The sequence below is a fragment of the Anomaloglossus baeobatrachus genome, chromosome 1, assembly GCF_048569485.1.
Source record: "Anomaloglossus baeobatrachus isolate aAnoBae1 chromosome 1, aAnoBae1.hap1, whole genome shotgun sequence".
Classification (NCBI taxonomy): domain Eukaryota; kingdom Metazoa; phylum Chordata; class Amphibia; order Anura; family Aromobatidae; genus Anomaloglossus; species Anomaloglossus baeobatrachus.
In genome coordinates, this window is record NC_134353.1 from 630,567,457 (window position 1) to 630,594,059 (window position 26,603).

Here is a 26,603-nt window from a genome sequence, read left to right on the forward strand (position 1 = left end):
ATTGGGATGAAAAGGAGATACCACCTTAGGGAGAAACTCCGGGATAGGACGCAGAACCACCTTATCCTGGTGAAAAACCAGGAAAGGGGATTTGCATGACAGCGCTGCAAGCTCCGACACTCTTCGGAGTGAGGTAATTGCCACAAGAAATGCCACCTTTTGCGAAAGACGTGATAAAGAGACATCCCTCAGCGGCTCGAAAGGTGGTTTTTGAAGAGCCATTAACACCCTGTTAAGGTCCCAGGGTTCCAGCGGACGCTTGTAGGGTGGAAATATGTGGCAAACTCCCTGCAGGAACGTGCGGACCTGCGGAAGCCTTGCCAGGCGTTTTTGAAAAAAATACTGAGAGCGCCGATACTTGTCCCTTGAGAGAGCCGAGTGACAAACCCTTGTCCATTCCGGATTGAAGGAATGAAAGAAAAATGGGTAAGGCAAAAGGCCAGGGAGTAAAACCCTTATCAGAGCACGAGGACAAGAAGATCCGCCACGACCTGTAATAGATTTTGGCGGACGTTGGTTTCCTGGCCTGTCTCATAGTGGCAATGACATCCTGAGATAAACCCGACGACGCTAGGAGCCAGGACTCAATGGCCACACAGTCAGGTTGAGGGCCGCAGAATTCAGATGGAAAAACGGCCCTTGTGACAGCAGGTCTGTGCGGTCTGGAAGCGCCCACGGCTGACCCACCGTGAGATGCCACAGATCCGGGTACCACGACCGCCTCGGCCAATCTGGAGCGACGAGAATGGCGCGACGACAGTCGGATCTGATCTTGCGTAACACTCTGGGCAACATCACCAGAGGAGGAAACACATAAGGGAGTCGAAACTGCGACCAATCCTGAACTAACGCGTCCGCCGCCAGAGCTCTGTGATCTTGAGACCGTGCCATGAAGGCCGGGACCTTGTTGTTGTGCCGTGACGCCATGAGATCGACGTCCGGCGTTCCCCAGCGGCGACAGATCTCTCAAAACACGTCTGGGTGCAGAGACCATTCCCCCGCATCCATGCCCTGACGACTGAGAAAGTCTGCTTCCCAGTTTTCTACGCCCGGGATGTGAACTGCGGAGATGGTGGAGGCTGTGGCCTCCGCCCACAGCAGAATCCGCCGGACTTCCTGGAAGGCTTGACGGCTGCGCGTGCCGCCCTGGTGGTTGATGTACGCGACCGCCGTGGCGTTGTCCGACTGTATGCGGATCTGCCTGCCCTCCAGCCACCGATGGAACACCTTTAGGGCTAGATACACTGCCCTTATCTCCAGAACATTGATCTGAAGGGAAGACTCTATCGGAGTCCAGGTTCCCTGAGCCCTGTGGTGGAGAAAAAACCGCTCCCCACCCTGACAGGCTCGCGTCCGTCGTGACTACAGCCCAGGATGGGGGCAGGAAGGATTTTCCCTGCGATAGAGAAGTGGGAAGAAGCCACCACTGAAGAGAGGTTTTGGCTGCAAGGGAAAGAGAGACGTTCCTGTCGAGGGAAGTCGACCTCCTGTCCCATTTGCGGAGAATGTCCCATTGGAGTGGGCGCAGATGGAACTGCGCGAAGGGCACTGCCTCCATTGCTGCCACCATCTTCCCCAGGAAGTGCATGAGGCGCCTCAAGGGGTGTGACTGACCCCGAAGAAGAGATTGCACCCCCGTCTGCAGCGAAAGCTGTTTGTCCAGCGGTAGCTTGACTACCGCTGAGTGAGTATGAAACTCCATCCCGAGGTAAGTCAGTGATTGGGTCGGTGTCAACTTGGATTTTGGGAAGTTGATGATCCACCCGAACTGCTGGAGAGTCTCCAGAGCGACGGTCAGGCTGTGTTGACACGCCACCCGGGAGGGTGCCCTGACTAGGAGATCGTCTAAGTAAGGGATCACCGAGTGGCCCTGAGAGTGTAGGACCGCCACAACGGATGCCATGACCTTGGTGAAGACCCGTGGGGCTGTCGCCAGGCCGAAAGGCAGTGCCACGAACTGAAGGTGTTCGTCCCCGAAGGCGAAACGCAGGAAGCGTTGATGCTCGGGTGCGATCGGCACATGGAGATAAGCATCCTTGATGTCGATTGATGCTAGGAAGTCTCCTTGTGACATCGAAGTGATGACCGAGCGGAGAGATTCCATCCGAAACCTTCTGGTGCTCACATGCCTGTTGAGCAGTTTGAGGTCCAGAACGGGACGGAATGATCCGTCCTTCTTTGGCACCACGAACAAGTTGGAGTAGAAACCGTGACCATGTTCCTGAGGGGGAACGGGAATTACCACTTCTTCTGACTTCAGAACGCCCACAGCCTGAAAAAGTGCGCCGGCCCGAGATGGGGGCGGAGATGTTCTGAAGAAACGAGTCGGAGGACGAGAGCTGAACTCTATCCTGTAACCGTGAGACAGAATGTCTCTCACCCATCGGTCTTGGACATGTGGCCACCAGGCGTCGCAAAAGCGGGAGAGCCTGCCACCGACCGAGGATGCGGTTCGGGGAGGCCGAAAGTCATGAGGAGGCCGCCTTGGAGGCAGTGCCTCCGGCGGTTTTTTGGGGGCGTGATTTAGACCGCCACTCATAAGAGTTCCTCTGGCCCTTCTCTGGCCTGTTGGACGAGGAGGATTGGGACTTGGCTGAGGGCCGAAAGGACCGAAACCTCAGTTGTATTTTCCGTTGCTGAGGTCTCTTCGGTTTGGACTGGGGTAAGGAAGAGTCCTTTTCCCTTGGATTCCTTAATAATTTCATCCAATCGTTCGCCAAACAATCGGTCGCCAGAAAACGGCAAACCGGTTAAGAACTTCTTGGAAGCAGAGTCTGCCTTCCATTCGCGTAGCCACATGGCCCTGCGGACTGCCACCGAATTAGCGGATGCTACCGCTGTACGGCTAGCAGAGTCCAGGACGGCGTTCATGGCGTAGGACGAAAAAGCCGACGCCTGAGAAGTCAAAGACGCAACTTGCGCAGCAGAGGTACGTGTGACCGCATTAATCTCAGACAGACAAGCTGAGATAGCTTGGAGTGCCCACACGGCTGCAAAGGCCGGGGCAAAAGACGCGCCTGTGGCTTCATAGATGGATTTCACCAGGAGCTCTATCTGCCTGTCAGTGGCATCCTTGAGCGATGAGCCATCTGCAACTGATACTACAGATCTAGCCGCCAGTCTAGAGACTGGAGGATCCACCTTGGGACATTGAGCCCAACCCTTAACTACGTCAGAGGGGAAGGGGTAACGTGTGTCATTAAGGCGCTTAGTAGAGCGCTTGTCCGGAAATGCTCTGTGCTTCTGGACAGCATCTCTGAAGTTAGAGTGATCGAAAAACGCACTCCGTGTACGTTTGGGAAACCTAAACTGGTGTTTCTCCTGCTGCGAAGCCGACTCCTCTATAGGTGGAGTTGGGGGAGAAAGATCTAGCACCTGGTTGATGGACGCTATAAGGTCATTTACTATGGCGTCCCCTTCAGGTGTATCAAGATTGAGAGCAACGTCAGGGTCAGAGCCCTGAGCTGCGACGTCCGCCTCATCCTCCAGAGAGTCCTCAAGCTGAGACCTCGAGCAGCGTGAGGAAGTCGGGGAAGATTCCCAGCGAGCCCGCTTAGCCGGTCTGGGACTGTGGTCCGTGCCGGAGTCCTCCACGTGAGACCTAGGGGCCACCCCGGGAGCACGCTGCGGCGCAGACCGAGAGGGGCCTGGAGGCGATGATCCAACAGTGCCCGGGGCCTGTGTAAGGACCGGTCTGGACTGCAAGGCTTCTAGTAGCTTGGCAGACCATTTGTCCATAGACTGAGCCATGGATTGTGAAAGCGACTCAGAGAGTTTCTCAGCAAAGCTGCAAACTCTGTCCCTGCCGCCTTGACAGGGGAAGCAGGAGGGTCTGCCTGAGCCGAGGGGCCCACTAGTGACCGAGGCTCCGGCTGAGCAAGTGCAACAGGGGTCGAGCATTGCTCACAGTGAGGGTAGGTGGAACCCGCAGGTAACATAGCCCCACAAGAGGTACAGGTTGCAAAAAAAACCCTTTGCCTTAGCGCCCTTGCTCCTTGTGGACGACATGCTGTTGTCTCCTAGGAGAGTGATCACTGACGGTATATAGCCAAATGAAATCCTCCACCGGCAGAATGTGTGTAAAAATGGCTGCCGGAGCTCTCAAGGGAGGAGGGAGCCGTGGGCGGCGACTAGTAAAGTGCGGGAATCTGGGGCCCCACAGTGATCAGTGAGGGGGGGGAGGAAACCTAAAGTATGCTCCAGCCCTCACTGCCGACGTCAGGTCGACCGTCCCGCCCTTACCCCTGACTGGCAGGCCCGGGGGCGGGAGTTATGGTACTAGGCCGCAATGAAGCCGGGGACTAAATTTAATACCGCGGCCGACAAACAGGCGCGGTCGGCGCGGAAGTCCCGGTCTTCACAAACCAGCAGCTGCTGCAGCGTCTGTGAAACAAGCGCTCCATGCACCGTCCCCATGGGGACACAGAGTACCTTTAGATGCAGGGCCCTGTCCCTGAGGATACATAGACTCCTGTCCGGCAGATTCCCACAGGGGCTGCGGAGGGAGCCCGGTCCCAGTGAATGGATGACCGGTTAGGATCCCACTTCTCCCAGAGCCTCTAAGGGATGGTGAAGGAAAACGGCATGTGGCTCCAGCCTCTGTACCCGCAATGGGTACCTCAACCTTAACAGCACCGCCGACTTAGTGGGGTGAGAAGGGAGCATGCCGGGGGCCCTGTGGGGGCCCTCTTTTCTTCCAACCGATAAAATCAGCAGCTGCTGCTGACTAAAATGTGGATGCATGAGTGGATGTGTGCCTCCTTCCACACAAAGCATAAAACTGAGGAGCCCGTGATGCACGGGAGGGTGTATAGGCAGAGGGGAGGGGTTACACTTTTTAAAGTGTAATACTTTGTGTGGCCTCCGGAGGCAGAAGCTATACACCCAATTGTCTGGGTCTCCCAATGGAGCGACAAAGAAAGGTAAATTTTTGCCATTGTTTAAAAAAAAAAAAAAAAAAGAAGGGAATTTTGTTTACTTACCGTAAATTCCTTTTCTTCTAGCTCCTATTGGGAGACCCAGACAATTGGGTGTATAGCTTCTGCCTCCGGAGGCCACACAAAGTATTACACTTTAAAAAGTGTAACCCCTCCCCTCTGCCTATACACCCCCCCGTGCATCACGGGCTCCTCAGTTTTGGTGCAAAAGCAGGAAGGAGGAAACTTATAAATTGGTCTAAGGTAAATTCAATCCGAAGGATGTTCGGAGAACTGAAAACCATGAACCAAAAGAACAATTCAACATGAACAACATGTGTACACAAAAGTACAAACAGCACGAAGGGAACAGGGGCGGGTGCTGGGTCTCCCAATAGGAGCTAGAAGAAAAGGAATTTACGGTAAGTAAACAAAATTCCCTTCTTCTTTGTCGCTCCATTGGGAGACCCAGACAATTGGAACGTCCAAAAGCAGTCCCTGGGTGGGTAAAAGAATACCTCAATAAAAAGAGCCGAAACGGCCCCCTCTTACAGGTGGGCAACCGCCGCCTGAAGGACTTGCCTACCTAGACTGGCATCCGCCGAAGCATAGGTATGCACCTGATAGTGTTTCGTGAAAGTGTGCAGACTAGACCAGGTAGCTGCCTGACACACCTGCTGAGCCGTCGCCTGGTGCTGCAATGCCCAGGACGCACCCACGGCTCTGGTAGAATGGGCTTTCAGCCCTGAAGGAATCGGAAGCCCAGAAGAACGGTAGGCTTCAAAAATCGGTTCCTTGATCCACCGAGCCAAGGTTGACTTGGAAGCCTGCGACCCCTTACGCTTGCCAGCGACAAGGACAAAGAGCGCATCAGAACGGCGCAGTGGCGCCGTGCGAGACACGTAGATCCGGAGTGCTCTCACTAGATCTAACAAATGCAAATCCTTTTCACATTGGTGAATTGGATGAGGGCAAAATGAAGGTAAGGAGATATCCTGATTGAGATGAAAAGAGGACACCACTTTGGGGAGAAAGTCCGGGACCGGACGCAGAACCACCTTATCCTGGTGAAATACCAGGAAGGGGGCTTTGCATGACAGCGCTGCAAGCTCTGACACTCTGAGTGATGTAACTGCCACTAGAAAAGCCACCTTCTGCGAAAGACGTGATAGAGAGACATCCCGCAGCGGCTCAAAAGGTGGTTTCTGAAGAGCCCGTAGAACCCTGTTGAGATCCCAGGGTTCCAGCGGCCGCTTGTAAGGTGGGACTATGTGGCAAACGCCCTGCAGGAACGTGCGGACCTGCGGAAGCCTGGCTAGACGCTTTTGAAAAAACACGGAAAGCGCCGATACTTGTCCCTTGAGAGAGCCGAGAGACAAACCCTTGTCCATTCCGGATTGAAGGAAGGAAAGAAACGTGGGTAAGGCAAACGGCCAGGGGGTAACCCCCTTATCAGAGCACCAGGATAAGAAGATCCTCCAAGCCCTGTGATAGATCTTGGCTGACGTTGGTTTCCTGGCCTGTCGCATAGTGGCAATGACCTCTTGAGATAACCCTGAGGACGCTAGGAGCCAGGACTCAATGGCCACACAGTCAGGTTGAGGGCCACAGAATTCAGATGGAAAAATGGCCCTTGAGACAGCAAGTCTGGTCGGTCTGGGAGCGCCCACGGTTGACCTACCGTGAGGTGCCACAGGTCCGGGTACCACGACCTCCTCGGCCAGTCTGGAGCGACGAGGATGGCGCGGCGGCAGTCGGACCTGATCTTGCGCAACACTCTGGGCAGCATTGCCAGAGGAGGGAATACATAAGGCAGTCGAAACTGCGACCAATCCTGAACTAAGGCGTCCGCCGCCAGAGCTCTGTGATCCTGAGACCGTGCCATGAATGCCGGGACTTTGTTGTTGTGCCGAGACGCCATGAGATCGACGTCCGGCGTTCCCCAGCGGCAACAGATCTCTTGAAACACGTCCGGGTGAAGAGACCATTCCCCTGCGTCCATGCCCTGGCGACTGAGAAAGTCTGCTTCCCAGTTTTCTACGCCCGGGATGTGAACCGCGGAGATGGTGGAGGCTGTGGCCTCCGCCCACAGCAGAATCCGCCGAACTTCTTGGAAGGCTTGACGACTGCGAGTGCCGCCCTGGTGGTTGATGTACGCGACCGCCGTGGCGTTGTCTGACTGTATGCGGATCTGCCTGCCCTCCAGCCACCGATGGAACGCCTTTAGGGCTAGATACACTGCCCTTATCTCCAGAACATTGATCTGAAGGGAGGACTCTGTCGGAGTCCAGGTTCCCTGAGCCTTGTGGTGGAGAAAAACCGCTCCCCACCCTGACAGACTCGCGTCCGTCGTGACCACAGCCCAGGATGGGGGCAGGAAAGATTTTCCCTTCGATAGGGAAGTGGGAAGAAGCCACCACTGAAGAGAGGTCTTGGCTGCCAGAGAAAGAGAGACGTTCCTGTCTAAGGACATCGACCTCTTGTCCCATTTGCGGAGAATGTCCCATTGGAGTGGACGCAGATGAAACTGCGCAAAGGGAACTGCCTCCATTGCTGCCACCCTCTTCCCTAGGAAGTGCATGAGGCGCCTCAAGGGGTGTGACTGGGCCCGAAGGAGAGATTGCACCCCTGTTTGCAGCGAACGCTGTTTGTCCAGCGGTAGCTTGACTATCGCTGAGAGAGTATGAAACTCCATCCCGAGGTACGTCAGTGATTGGGTCGGAGTCAATTTTGACTTTGGGAAATTGATGATCCACCCGAACCTCTGGAGAGTCTCCAGAGCCACGGTCAGACTGTGTTGACATGCCACCCGGGAGGGTGCCTTGACTAGGAGATCGTCTAAGTACGGGATCACCGAGTGGCCCTGAGAGTGTAGGACTGCCACAACGGATGCCATGACCTTGGTGAAGACCCGTGGGGCTGTCGCCAGGCCGAAAGGCAGTGCCACAAACTGAAGGTGTTCGTCCCCAATGGCGAAACGCAGCAAGCGTTGATGCTCTGGAGCGATCGGCACATGGAGATAGGCATCCCTGATGTCGATTGATGCTAGGAAGTCTCCTTGGGACATCGAAGCGATGACAGAGTGGAGGGATTCCATGCGAAACCGCCTGGTTCTCACATGTCTGTTGAGCAATTTGAGGTCCAAAACGGGACGGAATGAACCGTCCTTTTTTGGTACCACGAACAGGTTCGAGTAAAAACCGCGACCACGTTCCTGAAGGGGAACGGGGATCACAACTCCTTCTGTCTTCAGAGTGTCCACCGCCTGAAAAAGTGCAACGGTTCGCTCGGGGGGCGGAGATGTTCTGAAAAAACGAGTCGGAGGACGAGAGCTGAACTCTATCCTGTAACCGTGAGACAGAATGTCCCTCACCCATCGGTCTTGGACATGTGGCCACCAGGCGTCGCAAAAGCGGGAGAGCCTGCCACCGACCGAGGATGCGGTTTGGGGAGGCCGAAAGTCATGAGGAGGCCGCCTTGGAGACGGTGCCTCCGGCGGTCTTTGGAGGACGTGACTTAGACCGCCATGCAGAAGAGTTTCTCTGGCTCTTCTGTGGCCTGTTGGACGAGGAGGATTGGGACCTGGCTGAGGGCCGAAAGGACCGAAACCTCGCTTGAATTTTTCGCTGCTGAGGTCTCTTTGGTTTGGGCTGGGGTAAGGACTAGTCCTTTCCCTTGGATTGCTTAATAATTTCATCCAATTGTTCGCCAAACAATCGGTCGCCAGAAAAAGGCAAACCGGTCAAGAACTTCTTGGAAGCAGAGTCTGCCTTCCATTCGCGTAGCCACATGGCCCTGCGGACTGCCACCGAATTGGCGGATGCTACCGCTGTACGGCTAGCCGAGTCTAGGACAGCATTCATGGCGTAGGATGAAAATACCGACGCCTGAGAAGTCAAAGACGCTACTTGCGGAGCAGAGGTACGGGTGACCGCATTAATCTCAGACAGACAAGCTGAGATAGCCTGGAGTGCCCACACTGCTGCAAAGGCTGGGGCAAAGGACGCGCCTATGGCTTCAAAAATGGATTTCATTAGGAGCTCTATCTGCCTGTCCGTGGCATCCTTGAGCGTTGAACCGTCAGCCACTGCTTAACTACGTCAGAGGGGAAGGGGTAACGTGTGTCATTAAGGCGTTTAGTAAAGCGCTTGTCCGGGAAAGCCCTGTGCTTCTGGACAGCATCTCTGAAGTTCGAGTGATCGAAGAAAGCACTCCGAGTACGTTTGGGAAACCTAAACTGGTGCTTCTCCTGCTGTGCGGCCGACTCCTCTATAGGTGGAGTTGGGGGAGAAAGATCTAGCACCTGGTTGATGGACACTATAAGGTCATTTACTATGGCGTCCCCTTCAGGTGTATCAAGATTGAGAGCAACGTCAGGGTCAGAGTCCTGGGCTGCGACCTCCGCCTCATCCTCTAGAGAGTCCTCAAGCTGAGACCCCGAACAGCGTGATGAAGTCGGGGAAGATTCTAAGCGAGCCCGCTTAGCCGGTCTGGGACTGCGGTCCGTGCCGGAGTCCTCCACGTAATAACTAGAGGCCACCCCAGGAGCACGCTTCGTCGCAGACCGAGAGGGGCCTGGGGGCGATCCCGCAGTGCCCGGGGCCTGTGTAAGGGCCGGTCTGGACTGCAAAGCTTCTAGTATCTTAGCAGACCATTTGTCCATAGACTGAGCCATGGATTGTGAAAGTGACTCAGAGAGTTTCTCAGCAAAAGCTGCAAACTCTGTCCCTGCCGCCTGGACAGGGGAAGCCGGCGGTTCTACCTGGGCCGAGGGTCCCACCAGTGCCCCAGGCTCCGGCTGAGCGAGTGCCACAGGGCCCGAGCATTGCTCACAGTGAGGGTAGGTGGAACCTGCAGGTAGCATAGCCGCACAAGAGGTACAGGTTGCAAAATAACCCTGTGTCTTGGCACCCTTGCTCCTTGTGAACGACATGCTGTTGTCTCCCCGGAGAGTGATCACTGAGGGATATATAGCCACAAGCTAACAGTACAGCCGAACCGAGAAAATGTATACAAATATAATATATATATATATATATATATACAGTTCGGCACTCTAGGGGGTGCAGCACCGGGTGACCGGTGTGGCTTACCGACCGCACAAGCGGTGCGTGGCCACCAGATTCCCTGCCTCGGGTCTCCCAGAGATGCAGCCAGAAGTCCTCCATCGGCAGAATGTGCTTAAAACATGGCTGTCGGCGTTCACAGGGGAGGAGGGAGCCGTGGGCGTAACTACAAAAGTGCGGGAATCTGGTGCCCCAGAGTGATTAGTGAGGGGGGCGGAGGACAGCTAAGTGTGCTCCAGCCTTCACTGTCGACGTCATACCGACCGTCCCGCCCTTACCCCTGACTGGCAGGCCCGGGGGCGGGAGTTTAAGGCACTAGGCCGCAAAAGCCGGGGACTAAAGTTAAAACCGCGGCCGGCAAGCAGGCGCGGTCGGCGCGGTAGTCCCGGTCTCATACCAACACCGCAGTCGCTGCAGCGTCTGAGGCCAAGGTGCTCCATGCACCGTCCCCAAGGGGACACAGAGTACCTGTAGATGCAGGGCCCTGTCCCTGATGATACTCAGTCTCCTGTCCGTCAGAATCCCACAGGGGCTGCGGAGGGAGCCCGGTCCCAGTGCCTGGATGACCGGATAGGATCCCACTTCTCCCAGAGCCCCTAAGGGATGGGGAAGGAAAACGGCATGTGGCTCCAGCCTGTGTACCCGCAATGGGTACCTCAACCTTAACAGCACCGCCGACTTAGTGGGGTGAGAAGGGAGCATGCCGGGAGCCCTGTTAGAGGCCCTCTTTTCTTCCATCCGATACAATCAGCAGCTGCTGCTGACTAAAATGGGAGCATGAGTGAATGTGTGCCTCCTTCAACACAAAGCATAAAACTGAGGAGCCCGTGATGCACGGGGGGGGTGTATAGGCAGAGGGGAGGGGTTACACTTTTTAAAGTGTAATACTTTGTGTGGCCTCCGGAGGCAGAAGCTATACACCCAATTGTCTAGGTCTCCCAATGGAGCGACAAAGAAAAAAAAAAAAAAAAAAAAGATATAGATTAATTATATATATATATATATATATATATATATATATATATTATATATATATATATATATATATATACATACATACACATACATACATACATACATACACACACACACACACACACCAATATACAATTATGATATGTAGAAAGATGAGCACTTTACGATCCTGTCACAAGTGTGTCACGGCCTAATATGATCTCAGGGCGACCCGAGATCAAAAGGTCCCAGCTTATTGTTGATCACAGATCCGCTTTTGTGCCTGCTCGTCATTTACCCTGAGTTGGAGCATATTTAATTCAATTCAGTTGTATCCTCTGCTGCAGCCACTGCCTTCTGGTATAAATATCTACTCCCCATTCCTTCCTATGCCGACTATAGCGCATTCCTTAGCTGTGCATGTTGAAGGTGCTGGTCTCTGCAGAGCTGTGGTGTTGTTACTCTTGCAGCTGAGAAGTTCCTATTGGAGTCCTCTGTTGTGTGCTTCCCCATCTGTTTGTCTTACCTACCTTGTGTTGTCTTATTTGCAGTGGTAAGACTAGTGGCTCGCTGACCTTCACTAGTAAGGGTGAGTTTAGGGCCAGCGAAGGCCTAGGCAAGTGATCGACACACACGGGGAGTTCCTGTCTAGTGATGTTAGGGAGTGCTGGGATCAGCCTCAGGTGAGGGTTAGGAGGTGCCAGTGCCCACAGTTGTGTTCCCTTTGTGTTGCGTTTCTCGTGGACGTTTTCCCCTTTCCCCGACATAACACTACCCAGGCGATCCCGCTGTGTTGCACCGTTCGCCGGGATACCACTTATATCTGGCATGACATAGGTAATCATATTGTGACAGATCCCCACATATATGGCCTTAATATATGCATATAATGTCTTCCCTTCTTTCACCCTTCCTTGCATCCACCTCTACCAAGTTGAAATCATTAAAACCAAAATCAATTATTTCAGGTATACCCACATGTGTGCACCAAAGAAACTTTGGATCTTTCATAAGTGTCCTCTCTGTCAACTTTTTATGGAATAAATTGTATGCATCCTCCTCCAGAGTGTCTCGTAACTGAAAAGCGCCAAAGAAAATGAAAATTATTATACACGTCCATTATAAATCAAAAAACGTCATCAAATCAACTTGTAAATACTGATACTTAAGATATTTTGCAATACATTGCTCAACAAATGTCAACTGTGCACACCAATTAAAAGAAAACTTCTTGTGCTTTGGGGGGACCTTTAAGAAGATTTCATATGAGTTTCTGCTGAAAAAAACAAAACTGTTTTGCTCCCAGAGAGTCATAAAATGGGTACACTACTGAAAATTACTTACCAGGATATCAAGTGTAGAAAAGTAGTGTAGGAGTTCACCCTCATCACTAATCTCTGGCTCTTCACATGCTGGGCACACCATATCTCTAATATGTTTCTCCTTTACTGCAACTGTAAAGTGCATCCGGAAGCAGTCTGGGCAGATGCAGCACTCGCATGACGTTAGGGAGCGCATCTGGAAAAGAGGCAGATCCAACATTTGTATGTAGTTACTGTAAGTAAGCTGCAGAATGATCCTGCTGCATCTACGTAATTCTCAGGAGCGCAGTTGCTGACTAGCTCCTTTAACCCCAATCTTCAGGAGCACACTGTTACTGACTAGATGCTTTAATCCCAATCTTCAGAACAATGTTCTTGACTAGTTGCTTTAATCTTACACTGTTGCTGACTAGCTACTTTAACCCCAATCTTCTGGGCACAATGTTGATGATTATATACTATAACCCCAATCTTCAGGAGAACAAAGTTGCAGACTAGTTGCTTTGACCCCAACCTTCAGGAGCCCACTGTTACTGACATTTAAGCCCTTTGTGCATATAAGTGTAACTGTCCAATTTTGGAAGAACAAAATTTGCTTCCTTTCAATAATACTTCTACACCCTTCTCACACCAATTACAGATGAAGGCCCATATTTTACAACTGCTTTTGGAAGACAAAGTAGTCAGACTGCAATCAATGAACTGTGTTCCTGTCTGAAATAGAACATTTCTGATCTGAATGCCCAACAATAAGGTAGTTCGAACAGAACTCTCCAGGGTTCTTTTTATATGGTGCAGAAGGGCTAACAGCTTGGGAGAGCCAGTCTGCAGCCGCATTCACAGCAGAGTCAGGGACAGCTCAGTCAGCCAACCTGCATTGATGATTGTCAGCTAGTCCCCAAAACAAGCGTTCATAGACGGGTGTCTGGAATATTCATGTTGCCAGTTTCCTTAACTCTAATCCGCAAATGTCCTATTGTTTAAATCCAGAATATAATACAATATATTATACATATATATATATATATATATATATATATATATATATATATATATATATATAATTGCCTTATTCTTTCTGTCTGTCTGTCATGCTCCAAAATTGTGTCCTTACGGTGACACAAAGCTGATTGGCCGCTGGGCTCGCCATGGCCCCGCCCCCCCACACGGATTGGCCGCTCGCCCAGGCTGCGCCCTTACACGGATTGGCCAGCCGCTCGCCCAGGCTCCGCCCCCCCACAGATTGGCCTCTCGCCCCGGCATCCTGCAGGCATTGGCAATTCGGCCACGCCACGCCCCGCCCCCCTCACGCAATGCACGCTAGTTCTGGCCCCGCCCCCTCCCCCCGCGCATTCCCCGAACTGACACGGCTGTCACGGAGGTGAGTACTGTACTCCCCCCCCCTCCCCCTCCCCCCTCCCCCCCCTCCCCCCGCGCATTCCCCGAACTGACACGGCTGTCACAGAGGTGAGTATTGTACTCCCCCCCACCCCCCCCCCGGCCCCCGCTCGCACGGGAGTGGTGTGGATACGTTGGTAACCATGCTCGCATGGTTACAAGCGCATCAAGGTCCTGCTGCGGCGGAAGATCCACACGCACACACTTAACAGCACACACACAAACATACACACACATCAGATCACACTCACTCTCACACACACCTCACACACACCTCACACACACCTCACACACACCTCACATACACCTCACATACACCTCACATACACCTCACATCGCATCCACACACTCACAGCATCCGGCGATATCGCTTGCTTCTCGGCCTCGATACTGTGCTGTTGTGACCTTCCAGGACCTGACGGAGGATCACATGGCCAGAGGCATGTGGTATCTCCGGATGTTGTGAATGTCAGCGCGTATGTGCGATATCGTCAGTGTCTGTGTGTGTGAGTGGATGCGATCGGGTGTGTGTGAGTGGATGTGATCGTGTGTGTGTGAGTGGATGCGATCGGGTGTGTGTGAGTGGATGCGATCGGGTGTGTGTGAGTGGATGCGATCGTGTGTGTGTGAGTGGATGCGATCGGGTGTGTGTGAGTGGATGCGATCGGGTGTGTGAGTGTCGGCAAAGGAGCACGGCGTGCTGGAGGAGGCTGGGAGCAGAGAGGCTGATCATGGGGAAGGCTGGGAGGGGGAGGCTGATGCTGGGGGAGACTGGGAGGGGAAGGCTGATGCTGAAGGAGGCTGGGAGGGGGAGGCTGGGAGGAAGGAGGCTGGGAGGAGAGAGGCTGATCATGGGGAAGGCTGGGAAGGGGAGGCTGATGCTGAGGGAGGCTGGAAGGAGAGAGGCTGATGCTGGGGGAGGCTGAAAGGAGAGAGGCTGAGGCTGGGAGGAGAGAGGCTGATGCTGGGGAAGGCTGATGCTGAGGGAGGCTGGGAGGGGAAAGCTGATGCTGGGGAAGGCTGGGAGGACGGAGGCTGGGAGGAGAGAGGCTGATCCTGGGGAAGGCTGGGAGAGGGAGGCTGATGCTGGGGGAGGCTGGAAGGAGAGAGGCTGATGCTGGGGGAGGCTGGAAGAAGAGAGGCTGATGCTGGGGGAGGCTGATGCTGGGGGAGGCTGGGAGGAGAGAGGCTGATGCTGGGGAAGGCTGGGAAGAGAGAGGCTGATGCTGGGGACAGAGAGGAGAGGCTGATGCTGGGAGGAGAGAGGCTGATGCTGGGATGAGAGAGGCTGATGCTGGGAGGAGAGAGGCTGATGCTGGGGGAGGCTATGAGGGGGAGGCTGATGCTGGGGGAGGCTGGGACGAGGGAGGCTGATGCTGGTGGAGGCTGATGCTTGGGGAGGCTGATGCTGGGGGAGGCTGGAAGGAGAGAGGCTGATGCTGGTGGAGGCTGATGCTTGGGGAGGCTGATGCTGGGGGAGACTGGGAGGGGAAGGCTGATGCTGAGGGAGGCTGGGAGGGGGAGGCTGGGAGGAGAGAGGCTGATCCTGGGGAAGGCTGGGAACGGGAGGCTGATGCTGAGGGAGGCTGGAAGGAGAGAGGCTGATGCTGGGGGAGGCTGGAAGGAGAGAGGCTGATGCTGGTGGAGGCTGATGCTTGGGGAGGCTGATGCTGGGGGAGACTGGGAGCGGAAGGCTGATGCTAAGGGAGGCTGGGAGGGGGAGGCTGGGAGGAAGGAGGCTGGGAGGAGACAGGCTGATCCTGGGGAAGGCTGGGAAGGGGAGGCTGATGCTGAGTGAGGCTGGAAGGAGAGAGGCTGATGCTGGGGGAGGCTGGAAGGAGAGAGGCTGAGGCTGGGAGGAGAGAGGCTGATGCTGGGGAAGGCTGATGCTGAGAGAGGCTGGGAGGGGAAAGCTGATGCTGGGGAAGGCTGGGAGGACGGAGGCTGGGAGGAGAGAGGCTGATCCTGGGGAAGGCTGGGAGAGGGAGGCTGATGCTGGAGGAGGCTGGAAGGAGAGAGGCTGATGCTGGCGGAGGCTGATGCTGGGGGAGGCTGGAAGGAGAGAGGCTGATGCTGGTGGAGGCTGATGCTTGGGGAGGCTGGGAGAGGGAGGCTGATGCTGAGGGAGGCTGGGAGGAGGGAGGCTGGGAGAGGTAGGCTGAGAGAAGAGAGGCTGATGCTGGGGGAGGCTGATGCTGGGGGAGGGTGGGAGAGGGAGGCTGGGAGGAGAGAGGCTGATGCTGGGGAAGGCTGGGATGAGAGAGGCTGATGCTGGGGACAGAGAGGAGAGGCTGATGCTGGGAGGAGAGAGGCTGATGCTAGGATGAGAGAGGCTGATGCTGGGAGGAGAGAGGCTGATGCTGGGAGGAGAGAGGCTGATGCTGGGGGCAGAGAAGCTGATGCTGGGGGCAGAGAAGCTGATGCTGGGGGCAGAGAGGCTGATGCTGGTGCAGCATGGGGGATGGAGCACGATGGGGGGGTGCGCAGCATCGGGGATGGAGCACGATGGGGGGGTGCGCAGCATCGGGGATGGAGCATGATGGGGGGGTGCGCAGCATCGGGGATGGAGCACGATGGGGAGTGCGGAGTATGGCGGATGGAGCACGTTTGGGAGTGCGCAGCATGGCGGATGGAGCACGTTTGGGAGTGCGCAGCATGGTGGATGGAGCACGTTTGGGAGTGCGCAGCATGGGAGATGGAGCACGAAGGGGGGTGCGCAGCATAGGGGATGGAGCACGATGGGGAGTGCACTGCATGGGGGATGGAGCACGATGGGGAGTGCGCTGCATGGGGGATGGAGCACGTTTGGGAGTGCGCACCTCCCCCCAACACACACACACACACACGCGCGCGCACTGCACAACACACCACACACACACACACTGGGAACCACAAACAACTGCCCTACACAGACACCCACACACACAGACAACGCTGCACACACACAACACCCAACACACAAACACCGCGGCACACACAAATATACGCACATACCGCACAACACACACATTGCACAAAACATACCTCCCCCCAAAACACACCACACACACACAAACCGCGCAACACACACACAACGCTACAGACACACAGCGCTCCACAAACAACGCAACACACATACAACACCGCTCTCACCCCCGCCACACCCAGACAACACCCAGAACATGTACAGCCCCTACACAAACACTTGGTAACTACACACAACAACATCTATAATATATATATATATATATATATATATATATATATATATATATATATATAAAAAACAAAAATCATACATGAACTACACAATACGTAAATTCTAGAATACCCGATGCGTAGAATCGGGCCACCTTCTAGTATATATATATATATATATACATACATATATATACACACACATATATATATATATATATATATATATATATATATATATATATATATATATATACATATATACACACACACACACACACACACACATATATATATATTATATATACACACACTACCACACATACATATATATACACACATATGTGTATGTATGTATGTATGTATGTATGTATGTATGTATATATATATATATATATATATATATATATATGTGTGTGTGTGTATATATACATAAATAAATATGTAAAATATATTATATAATAATACATATATATTACATATTCATGCATATATACACACACACATATACATATGTGTATATATGTATGTGTGGTAGTGTGTGTGTGTGTGTTATATATATATATATATATATATATATATATATAACAGATTTTTTGGGGAAAGATACATGTAACACAACATGAACAGGTCATTTTCCGCTGATAGCGTCCCCTTGGTTAGCATTCAATCGGCAGCTTAATTTTACTTATATAGCACCAGTATATTACTTTATAGGCAGCATCATTATCATTGTCCTACCAGTATGTCCTTTGAGTGTAGGAATAAACTGGAGATCTTGGAGGAAACCCATACAAACACGGGGAGCACATACTAGCTCCTTGCACATGTTGTTCCTGGTGGGATTTGAACCCTGGAAGCAAGTGCAGCAAAGCAACAGTGCTAACCACTGAGCATGGAGCTACCTCCTATAAGTGGCACTTGTGTTCATTTAAATAAATGCGAATCTGCAAGTTTTTACCCACATAGTATTGACAATTAGAATCGATACTCAGCTAGTCTCCTTAAGGAGAGCCAATCCTATTACCCAGGCCCATGCATCTTCAAGGGCATATCATTCAGCCAGCCAATTTAGACTCATCCAACACCTATGACGTGCTTAGTTAAGGAGTAAAAAACCCATTAAACTTAAAAGATAGCTATATTTATGAAGCTCACCACTTCTAACCTCTATCCCAATAATCATGTCTGTAAGATAAAAAAGTGGAGGTGAAGAAACCCTGATGCTGCAAATAGTGGAATATTGTACATTGAGCATCCACACTGTTATGGTACAGAGTGATATGCCAGTATTACTCAATGTGCCCAATGATACCTTATTGCGTGGAAGCTGCCATCCACAGACTGCGCATTCTTGAGTAAGCATCCTCTTAATAAAGTCACGGTCCTGTGATTCCCTGACGGCTTCAACAACATCCTGAAGCTCATAACGTCCTTCACCTTCTTGAAGCAGCGTTAGAGCCAGCTCGGCACGTCCCCAACTGGGTAGCGCATGTTCTGCAAGTAATCGTCTAAGAAGTGCCTAAAAGATCATGAACAGCTTCAATAAAAAAACTCCAAAATGTCACTTATATTACACACTAAATATGTCATAAGCACCTGTCGGTCTCCAGAGTTTAGATCGAATGGGACCTCTCTATCTTCCCATATACGTTTGAGAAATGGCTCCAAAAGAGGTTTTTGTAAAATGCCAAGTGCTCTAGTGGCATTGCCGGCACTCTCATAAAGGGCAGCCAAAACCTTATCTCGATCTTGGAAGCCAAGGGCACATAGTTCTACAACCTAAAAATTGCAACCAAAGAGAGAGTTGAGTTTATATTGCCTGCACTAGATCACGGTCTACAAAATTAGCAATTGTAATATGAGTAAAAGTAGGTATAATTAGAGCTAAATACTCTTGTGGATCCAGAGCATTGTACTCCACTGCTGGCAACAAACCTTGTTCCTTCGCTGTATGATGCAGAGGTTCACCGCTTCCTCCATATCACCTCCACATGATAGCCATGCACTACGAGCTTCTTCTGCAGTGAAAGCCCCCAACTCGGAGCCTGCTCTCTGGGATGCAGCATCAATTAAATGTTCTAACACATAAACAAGTTCAGTCTGCAGCCATGAAAGAGGCACCTCCGTACCCGAGTACCGGACTGCACTGCAGACTTCTTCTGGAGACACCCCATAGGCCTCCCCTTCCTGAGAGAATGAACATAGGATTACAAGTATGCAATGCTTCAAGTTTCACCTGTGAATCTGTACATTAATGTCCTAAACTGTAAATAAACTTCAATACAAGGAAAAGAAAACACTAAAAAAGGTATGGTGGTAATTCCTTTTCTTAAACAAATGGTACTTAGAGGTGGCTTTCATTGAAAATATAAAGTAAATTGGTGTATGATTGTCGGACAGACCGTGGACCTCTGACGTGTGTTCTTGGGTACACGGCAGAACTTTCTATCCCAGAGAGACATAAGACAGCCATCACGCGGATTCTATACCAAGCACGAAAGATCATACTGCTATATTGGAAAAACAGCAAAGCTCCAGATACTAGAGAGTTGATTGAGAAAGTAAATAGTACACTCAGGCTTAAAAAATATGTATACCAGAAGAGGAGGGCGTATAAGAAATTTGAAGGCTATGGGTCCCATGGCTTGACACCCCAAATTTGGCCCCTGTGACATTGACTAGGGCCTTTTTAGCGGGTTTGTTTTAGCATGTCCCTATGGAAAGAAGGGAATTTTGTTTACTTACCGTAAATTCCTTTTCTTCTAGCTCTAATTGGGAGACCCAGACAATTGGGTGTATAGCTACTGCCTCCGGAGGCCACACAAAGTATTACACTTAAAAGTGTAAGGCCCCTCCCCTACTGCCTATACACCCCCCGTGGGATCACGGGCTCCTCAGTTTTAGTGCAAAAGCAAGAAGGAGGAAAGCCAATAAACTGGTTTAAGCAAATTCAATCCGAAGGAATATCGGAGAACTGAAACCATTCAACCTGAACAACATGTGTATACAAAAAAACAGGGGCGGGTGCTGGGTCTCCCAATTAGAGCTAGAAGAAAAGGAATTTACGGTAAGTAAACAAAATTCCCTTCTTCTTTGTCGCTCTATTGGGAGACCCAGACAATTGGGATGTCCAAAAGCAATCCCTGGGTGGGTAAAATAATACCTCATGATAGGGCCGTAAAAACGACCCTTTTCTACAGGTGGGCAATCGCCGCCTGAAGGACTTGTCTACCTAGGCTGGCGTCCGCCGAAGCATAGGTATGCACCTGATAATGCTTGGTAAAAGTGTGCAGACTCGACCAGGTAGCCGCCTGGCACACCTGCTGAGCCGTAGCCTGGTGCCGTAATGCCCAGGACGCACCCACGGCTCTGGTAGAATGGGCTCTCAGCCCTGAGGGAACCGGAAGCCCCGCAGAACGGTAGGCTTCAAGAATTGGTTCCTTGATCCACCGAGCCAAGGTTGACTTGGAAGCCTGCGACCCTTTACGCTGGCCAGCGACAAGGACAAAGAGTGCATCCGAGCGGCGCAGAGGAGCCGTGCGGGAAATGTAGATTCTGAGTGCTCTCACCAGATCCAACAAATGCAAATCCTTTTCACATTGATGAACTGGACGAGGACACAAAGAAGGTAAGGAGATATCCTGATTGAGATGAAAGGGGGATACCACCTTAGGGAGAAACTCCGGAATCGGGCGCAGAACCACCTTATCCTGGTGAAACACCAGGAAGGGAGATTTGCATGACAGCGCTGCTAGCTCGGACACTCTCCGAAGAGACGTGACCGCTACTAGAAAGGCCACTTTCTGAGAAAGGCGAGACAGGGAAACATCCCTCATAGGCTCGAAAGGCGGCTTCTGAAGAGCAATTAGAACCCTGTTCAGATCCCAGGGCTCTAACGGTCGCTTGTAAGGAGGGACGATATGACAAACCCCTTGCAGGAACGTGCGTACCTGAGGAAGTCGTGCTAGGCGCTTCTGAAAAAATACAGAAAGCGCCGAAACTTGTCCCTTAAGGGAGCCGAGCGACAGACCTTTTTCCAACCCGGATTGCAGGAAGGAAAGAAAAGTAGGCAATGCAAATGGCCAGGGGGAAACTTCCTGAGCAGAACACCAAGCTAAGAATATCTTCCACGTCCTGTGGTAGATCTTGGCAGAGGTTAGTTTCCTAGCCTGTCTCATGGTGGCAATGACCTCTTGAGATAAACCTGAAGACGCTAGGATCCAGGACTCAATGGCCACACAGTCAGGCTCAGGGCCGTAGAATTCTGATGGAAAAACGGCCCTTGAGACAGCAAGTCTGGCCGGTCTGGTAGTGCCCACGGTTGTCCTACCGTGAGATGCCACAGATCCGGGTACCACGACCTCCTTGGCCAGTCTGGAGCGACGAGGATGGCGTGGCGGCAGTCGGACCTGATCTTGCGTAGCACTCTGGGCAACAGCGCCAGAGGTGGGAACACATAAGGCAGCCGAAACTGCGACCAATCTTGAACTAAGGCGTCCGCCGCCAGAGCTCTGAGATCGTGAGACCGTGCCATGAAGGCCGGGACCTTGTTGTTGTGCCGGGACGCCATTAGGTCGACGTCCGGCATCCCCCAGCGGCGACAGATTTCCTGAAACACGTCCGGGTGAAGAGACCATTCCCCTGCGTCCATACCCTGGCGACTGAGGAAGTCTGCTTCCCAGTTTTCTACGCCCGGGATGTGAACTGCGGATATGGTGGATGCCGTGTCTTCCACCCACGTCAGAATCCGCCGGACTTCCTGGAAGGCTTGGCGACTGCGTGTCCCTCCTTGGTGGTTGATGTATGCCACCGCTGTGGAGTTGTCCGACTGAATTCGGATCTGCTTGCCTTCCAGCCACTGCTGGAAGGCTTGTAGGGCAAGATACACTGCTCTGATTTCCAGAACATTGATCTGAAGTGAGGACTCTTGCTGAGTCCACGTACCCTGAGCCCTGTGGTGGAGAAAAACTGCTCCCCACCCTGATAGACTCGCGTCCGTTGTGACCACCGCCCAGGATGGGGGTAGGAAAGACTTTCCTATTGACAATGAGGTGGGAAGAAGCCACCACTGAAGAGAATCCTTGGCCGCCTGAGAAAGGGAGACGTTCCTGTCTAGGGACGTCGGCTTCCCGTCCCATTGGCGGAGAATGTCCCATTGTAGTGGACGCAGATGAAACTGCGCGAAAGGGACTGCCTCCATTGCTGCTACCATCTTCCCCAAGAAGTGCATGAGGCGTCTCAAGGGGTGCGACTGGCCCTGAAGGAGAGATTGCACCCCTGTCTGTAGTGAACGCTGTTTGTCCAGCGGAAGCATCACTATCGCTGAGAGAGTATGAAACTCCATGCCAAGGTATGTTATCGATTGGGTCGGGGTGAGATTTGACTTTGAAAAGTTGATGATCCACCCGAAACTCTGGAGTGTCTCCAGCGCAACGTTCAGGCTGTGTTGGCATGCCTCTTGAGAGGGTGCCTTGACAAGTAGATCGTCCAAGTAAGGGATCACGGAGTGACCCTGAGAGTGCAGGACTGCTACTACTGCTGCCATGACCTTGGTGAAGACCCTTGGGGCTGTCGCCAGACCGAAAGGCAGGGCTACGAACTGAAGGTGTTCGTCTCCTATAACGAAGCGTAGAAAACGCTGGTGCTCTGGAGGAATCGGCACGTGGAGATAAGCATCTTTGATGTCTATTGATGCTAGGAAATCTCCTTGAGACATTGAGGCGATGACGGAACGGAGGGATTCCATCCGGAACCGCCTGGTTTTCACATGCTTGTTGAGCAGTTTTAGGTCCAGAACAGGACGGAAAGACCCGTCCTTTTTTGGCACCACAAACAAATTGGAGTAAAAACCGTGACCTTGCTCCTGAAGAGGAACAGGGATCACCACTCCTTCTGTCTTTAAAGAGCACACCGCCTGCAGAAGAGCATCGGCTCGGTCGGGAGGCGGAGAAGTTCTGAAGAATCGAGTTGGAGGACGAGAACTGAACTCTATCCTGTACCCGTGAGACAGAATGTCTCTCACCCAACGGTCTTTGACCTGTGGCAGCCAAATGTCGCCAAAGCGGGAGAGCCTGCCACCGACCGAGGATGCGGAGAGAGGAGGCCGAAAGTCATGAGGAAGCCGCTTTGGTAGCGGTTCCACCGGCTGCTTTCTTCGGGCGTGACTGAGCCCGCCAAGAATCTGAGGTCCTCTGATCCTTCTGAGTCCTTTTGGACGAGGAGAATTGGGACCTGCCCGAGCCTCGAAAGGACCGGAACCTCGACTGTCCCCTCCTCTGTTGGGGTTTATTTGGTCTGGGCTGAGGTAAGGATGAATCCTTACCCTTGGACTGTTTAATGATTTCATCCAATCTCTCACCAAACAGTCTGTCACCAGAAAATGGCAAACTGGTTAAGCACTTCTTGGAAGCAGAATCTGCCTTCCATTCCCTTAACCACAATGCTCTGCGTAAAACCACGGAGTTGGCGGACGCCACTGCCGTACGGCTCGTAGAGTCTAGGACAGCATTAATAGCGTAAGACGCAAATGCAGACATTTGAGAGGTTAAGGACGCTACTTGCGGAACAGATGTACGTGTGACAGTGTCAACCTGCGCAAGACCAGCTGAAATAGCTTGGAGTGCCCATACAGCTGCGAATGCTGGAGCAAACGACGCGCCGATAGCTTCATAGATGGATTTCAACCAGAGTTCCATCTGTCTATCAGTGGCATCTTTAAGTGAAGCCCCATCTTCCACTGCAACTATGGATCTAGCCGCAAGCCTGGAGATTGGGGGATCCACCTTTGGACACTGGGTCCAGCTCTTGACCACGTCAGGGGGAAAGGGATAACGTGTATCCTTAAGACGTTTGGAGAAACGCTTATCCGGATAAGCGTGGTGTTTCTGGACTGACTCTCTAAAGTCAGAGTGGTCCAGAAAAGTACTCAATTTACGCTTGGGATACCTGAAATGGAATTTCTCCTGCTGTGAAGCTGACTCCTCCACTGGAGGAGCTGGGGGAGAAATATCCAACATTTTATTGATGGACGCTATGAGATCATTCACTATTGCGTCCCCCTCAGGTGTATCCAGATTAAGAGCGGTCTCAGGATCAGAATCCTGATCAGCTACCTCTGCCTCATCATATAGAGAGTCCTCTTGCTGGGACCCTGACCAGTGTGATGAAGTCGAGGGTCGCTCATAGCGAGCTCGCTTAGGCTGTCTGGGACTGTCGTCCATGTCAGAGCCATCACCCCGGGATGCATGGGACACCCCCGGAGCACGGATTTGTTCCAAATGAGGGGGGCCAGGGAGCATTGAATCAACAGTGCCCATGGTCTGAGGTACCGGTCTGGACTGCAAAGTCTCAAGGATTTTAGTCATAGTCACAGACAATCTATCAGCAAAAACTGCAAACTCCGTCCCTGTCACCTGGACAGTGTTCACAGGTGGTTCTCCTTGGGCCACCTCTAGCAGAGGCCCCGGCTGAGCAAGTGCCACAGGGGCCGAACATTGCACACAATGGGGGTCAGTGGCACCAGCCGGTAGAACAGCCGCACATGCGGTACAGGTAGCATAGAAAGCCTGTGCCTTGGCCCCCTTGCTTTTTGCGGACGACATGTTGTCTAGCAATCTAGGAGGGTATATAGCCAAGAATAGCGACCGTACAGTGCAATGTATAGAATACAAGCAAAAAGTACAATGAACACTTCGGCACAAGTGGGGTCAGCACCCGAGGTGCCGCTTACCGCCCGCTCCAAGCGGGTGTGTGGTCGCCAGAATCCCGTGTCTGGGTCTCCCAGAGCTTGTCTCCCTTCTCCACTGAGACTGCAAACAGGAATGGCTGCCAGCGTCCTGTGAAGAGGGGCGGGCCGTGGGCGTGCCCCAGACAAAGTGCGGGAAACTGGCGTCCCACTGTGCCCAGTGAGGGGGGTTGGAGTATGCTAAGCAGACTCCAGCCCTCGGCGCTGACGTTCTGAACAGCGTCCCGCCCTTCCCCTGACTGGCAGGCCTGGGGGCGGGAACGAAACGGAACTAGGCCGCAAAAGCCGGGGACTCGATTTATAAGCGCGGCCGCCGTATAAGCGCGGCCAGCGCGGAAGTCCCCGGCGCACCACAAGTCCCAGCCGCGCCGCAGCGCTGCCGCCGTAAAAACCGCCATCAGCGGCCGGCGCGGCAGTTCCTAATACATAAACTCACTCAGCAAAGCTGCAGTGAGTATAGCACAAGCGCGCCGCGCTGCTGCCCCCGGCGCACTAACACACCCAGCAATGCTGGTGTGTGTGTGCGCGATTTGTACGGGGACACAGAGTACCTTAATGTAGCAGGGCCATGTCCCTGACGATACTCAGCTCCATGTCCAGCAGATTCCCAGGGCTGTGGACGGAGCACGGTCTCCTGTGCCTGGAGACCGATAGGATCCCACTTCACCCAGAGCCCAAAGGGGATGGGGAAGGAAAGCAGCATGTGGGCTCCAGCCTCCGTACCCGCAATGGGTACCTCAACCTTAACAAACACCTCCGACAAAAGTGGGGTGAGAAGGGAGCATGCTGGGGGCCCTAGTATGGGCCCTCTTTTCTTCCATCCGACAAAGTCAGCAGCTGCTGCTGACTAAACAGTGGAGCTATGCGTGGATGTTAGCCTCCTTCGCACAAAGCATGAAAACTGAGGAGCCCGTGATCCCACGGGGGGTGTATAGGCAGTAGGGGAGGGGCCTTACACTTTTAAGTGTAATACTTTGTGTGGCCTCCGGAGGCAGTAGCTATACACCCAATTGTCTGGGTCTCCCAATAGAGCGACAAAGAAAAAAAGATACGTTAAAATGTAATGTTTGATTTCATACGCTCCAGTCAGACAACCTATGTGCGGCTGCTGATCTAAGCCTAGTGATCTATATGAATATACATGTAAATCTACTGTTTACTGAGTCGGGTAAGGGACTTTATTTGGATGGGGGGGGGGGATGGAGGACTGTTTGACACTTGCAGGTATGTGTATTTTTGTTGTACCAAATACTGTTTAATAAAAAAATTTGATTAACCAAAAAAAAAAAAATAATAAAGTAAAAAGCAATACTTATGTGCCGATAGGTTACTGGTCTAAATAATTATGGTGATAAATCGAAAGGATCATACACTGGCCATCTTGGCAACTCCTCCCCCAAAAAAGTAAGCCTGCTTAGACGAGCGCTCCTGTGTTTTTTGTGAGAAATTTGCTGACCGCCATCTCTGCAGGTGGTATATCTCCTGGAGAATAAAGAGTACAGCAGTCCGAAATCGGACATGCCCAACCGACATCTTGCCTGACGATCACTTGGCCAGGGCCCCCATACACATTGGAGTGTCAGATGAACCAGTTGATAGTGGTGGATTCGGCTGACAACAGTCTAATGTGTATGGGGGAACAGGGTTAACTCACAAAATAAGAAGGGAGAGGTAACACAAGTCAACCTCACTAATATTGTTCGAGGAAGACGTACCATGGGTATTCAGTAAAGATGAGTGGACCCGTTGAAGTTTGGTTTGGAGGGTGCAGTCGGAATTTTGAAAAAGTTTGGTTTGGGTCCTGGACTTCAACTGAACCCCAATGGAAATCACTAATTGGGCAGTTCGAATCTCCACTCACTTGCAGCCAAACATAAACAGAACACTTCCGGGTGCGGGTGGGGTTTTTCTGTTTTTGCTGCACACTACATCTGATCCCGCTGTTGTTACCCAGAGTACGAGCTGCTCTAACACTGCAAGGGGCTCACACTGGGCTGAGCACCGAGCACAGAGACGCACATGC

At 52.3% G+C, this 26,603-nt stretch overlaps 1 protein-coding gene across 1 annotated transcript in view; it reads right to left on the reverse strand.

Annotated features, from left to right (window-relative positions):
- RNF31 (ring finger protein 31) overlaps positions 1 to 26,603 on the reverse strand; it is a 92,730-nt gene that overhangs the window by 35,002 nt on the left and 31,125 nt on the right. The window contains exons 10-14 of the mRNA XM_075319041.1: positions 18,772 to 19,023; positions 18,433 to 18,615; positions 18,149 to 18,355; positions 12,281 to 12,454; positions 11,915 to 12,013 (exon numbers count right to left, since the gene is read on the reverse strand). Of these exons, the coding sequence (XP_075175156.1) occupies positions 11,915 to 12,013; positions 12,281 to 12,454; positions 18,149 to 18,355; positions 18,433 to 18,615; positions 18,772 to 19,023 (915 nt within the window). The remainder of the gene's footprint in view (positions 1 to 11,914; positions 12,014 to 12,280; positions 12,455 to 18,148; positions 18,356 to 18,432; positions 18,616 to 18,771; positions 19,024 to 26,603) is intronic.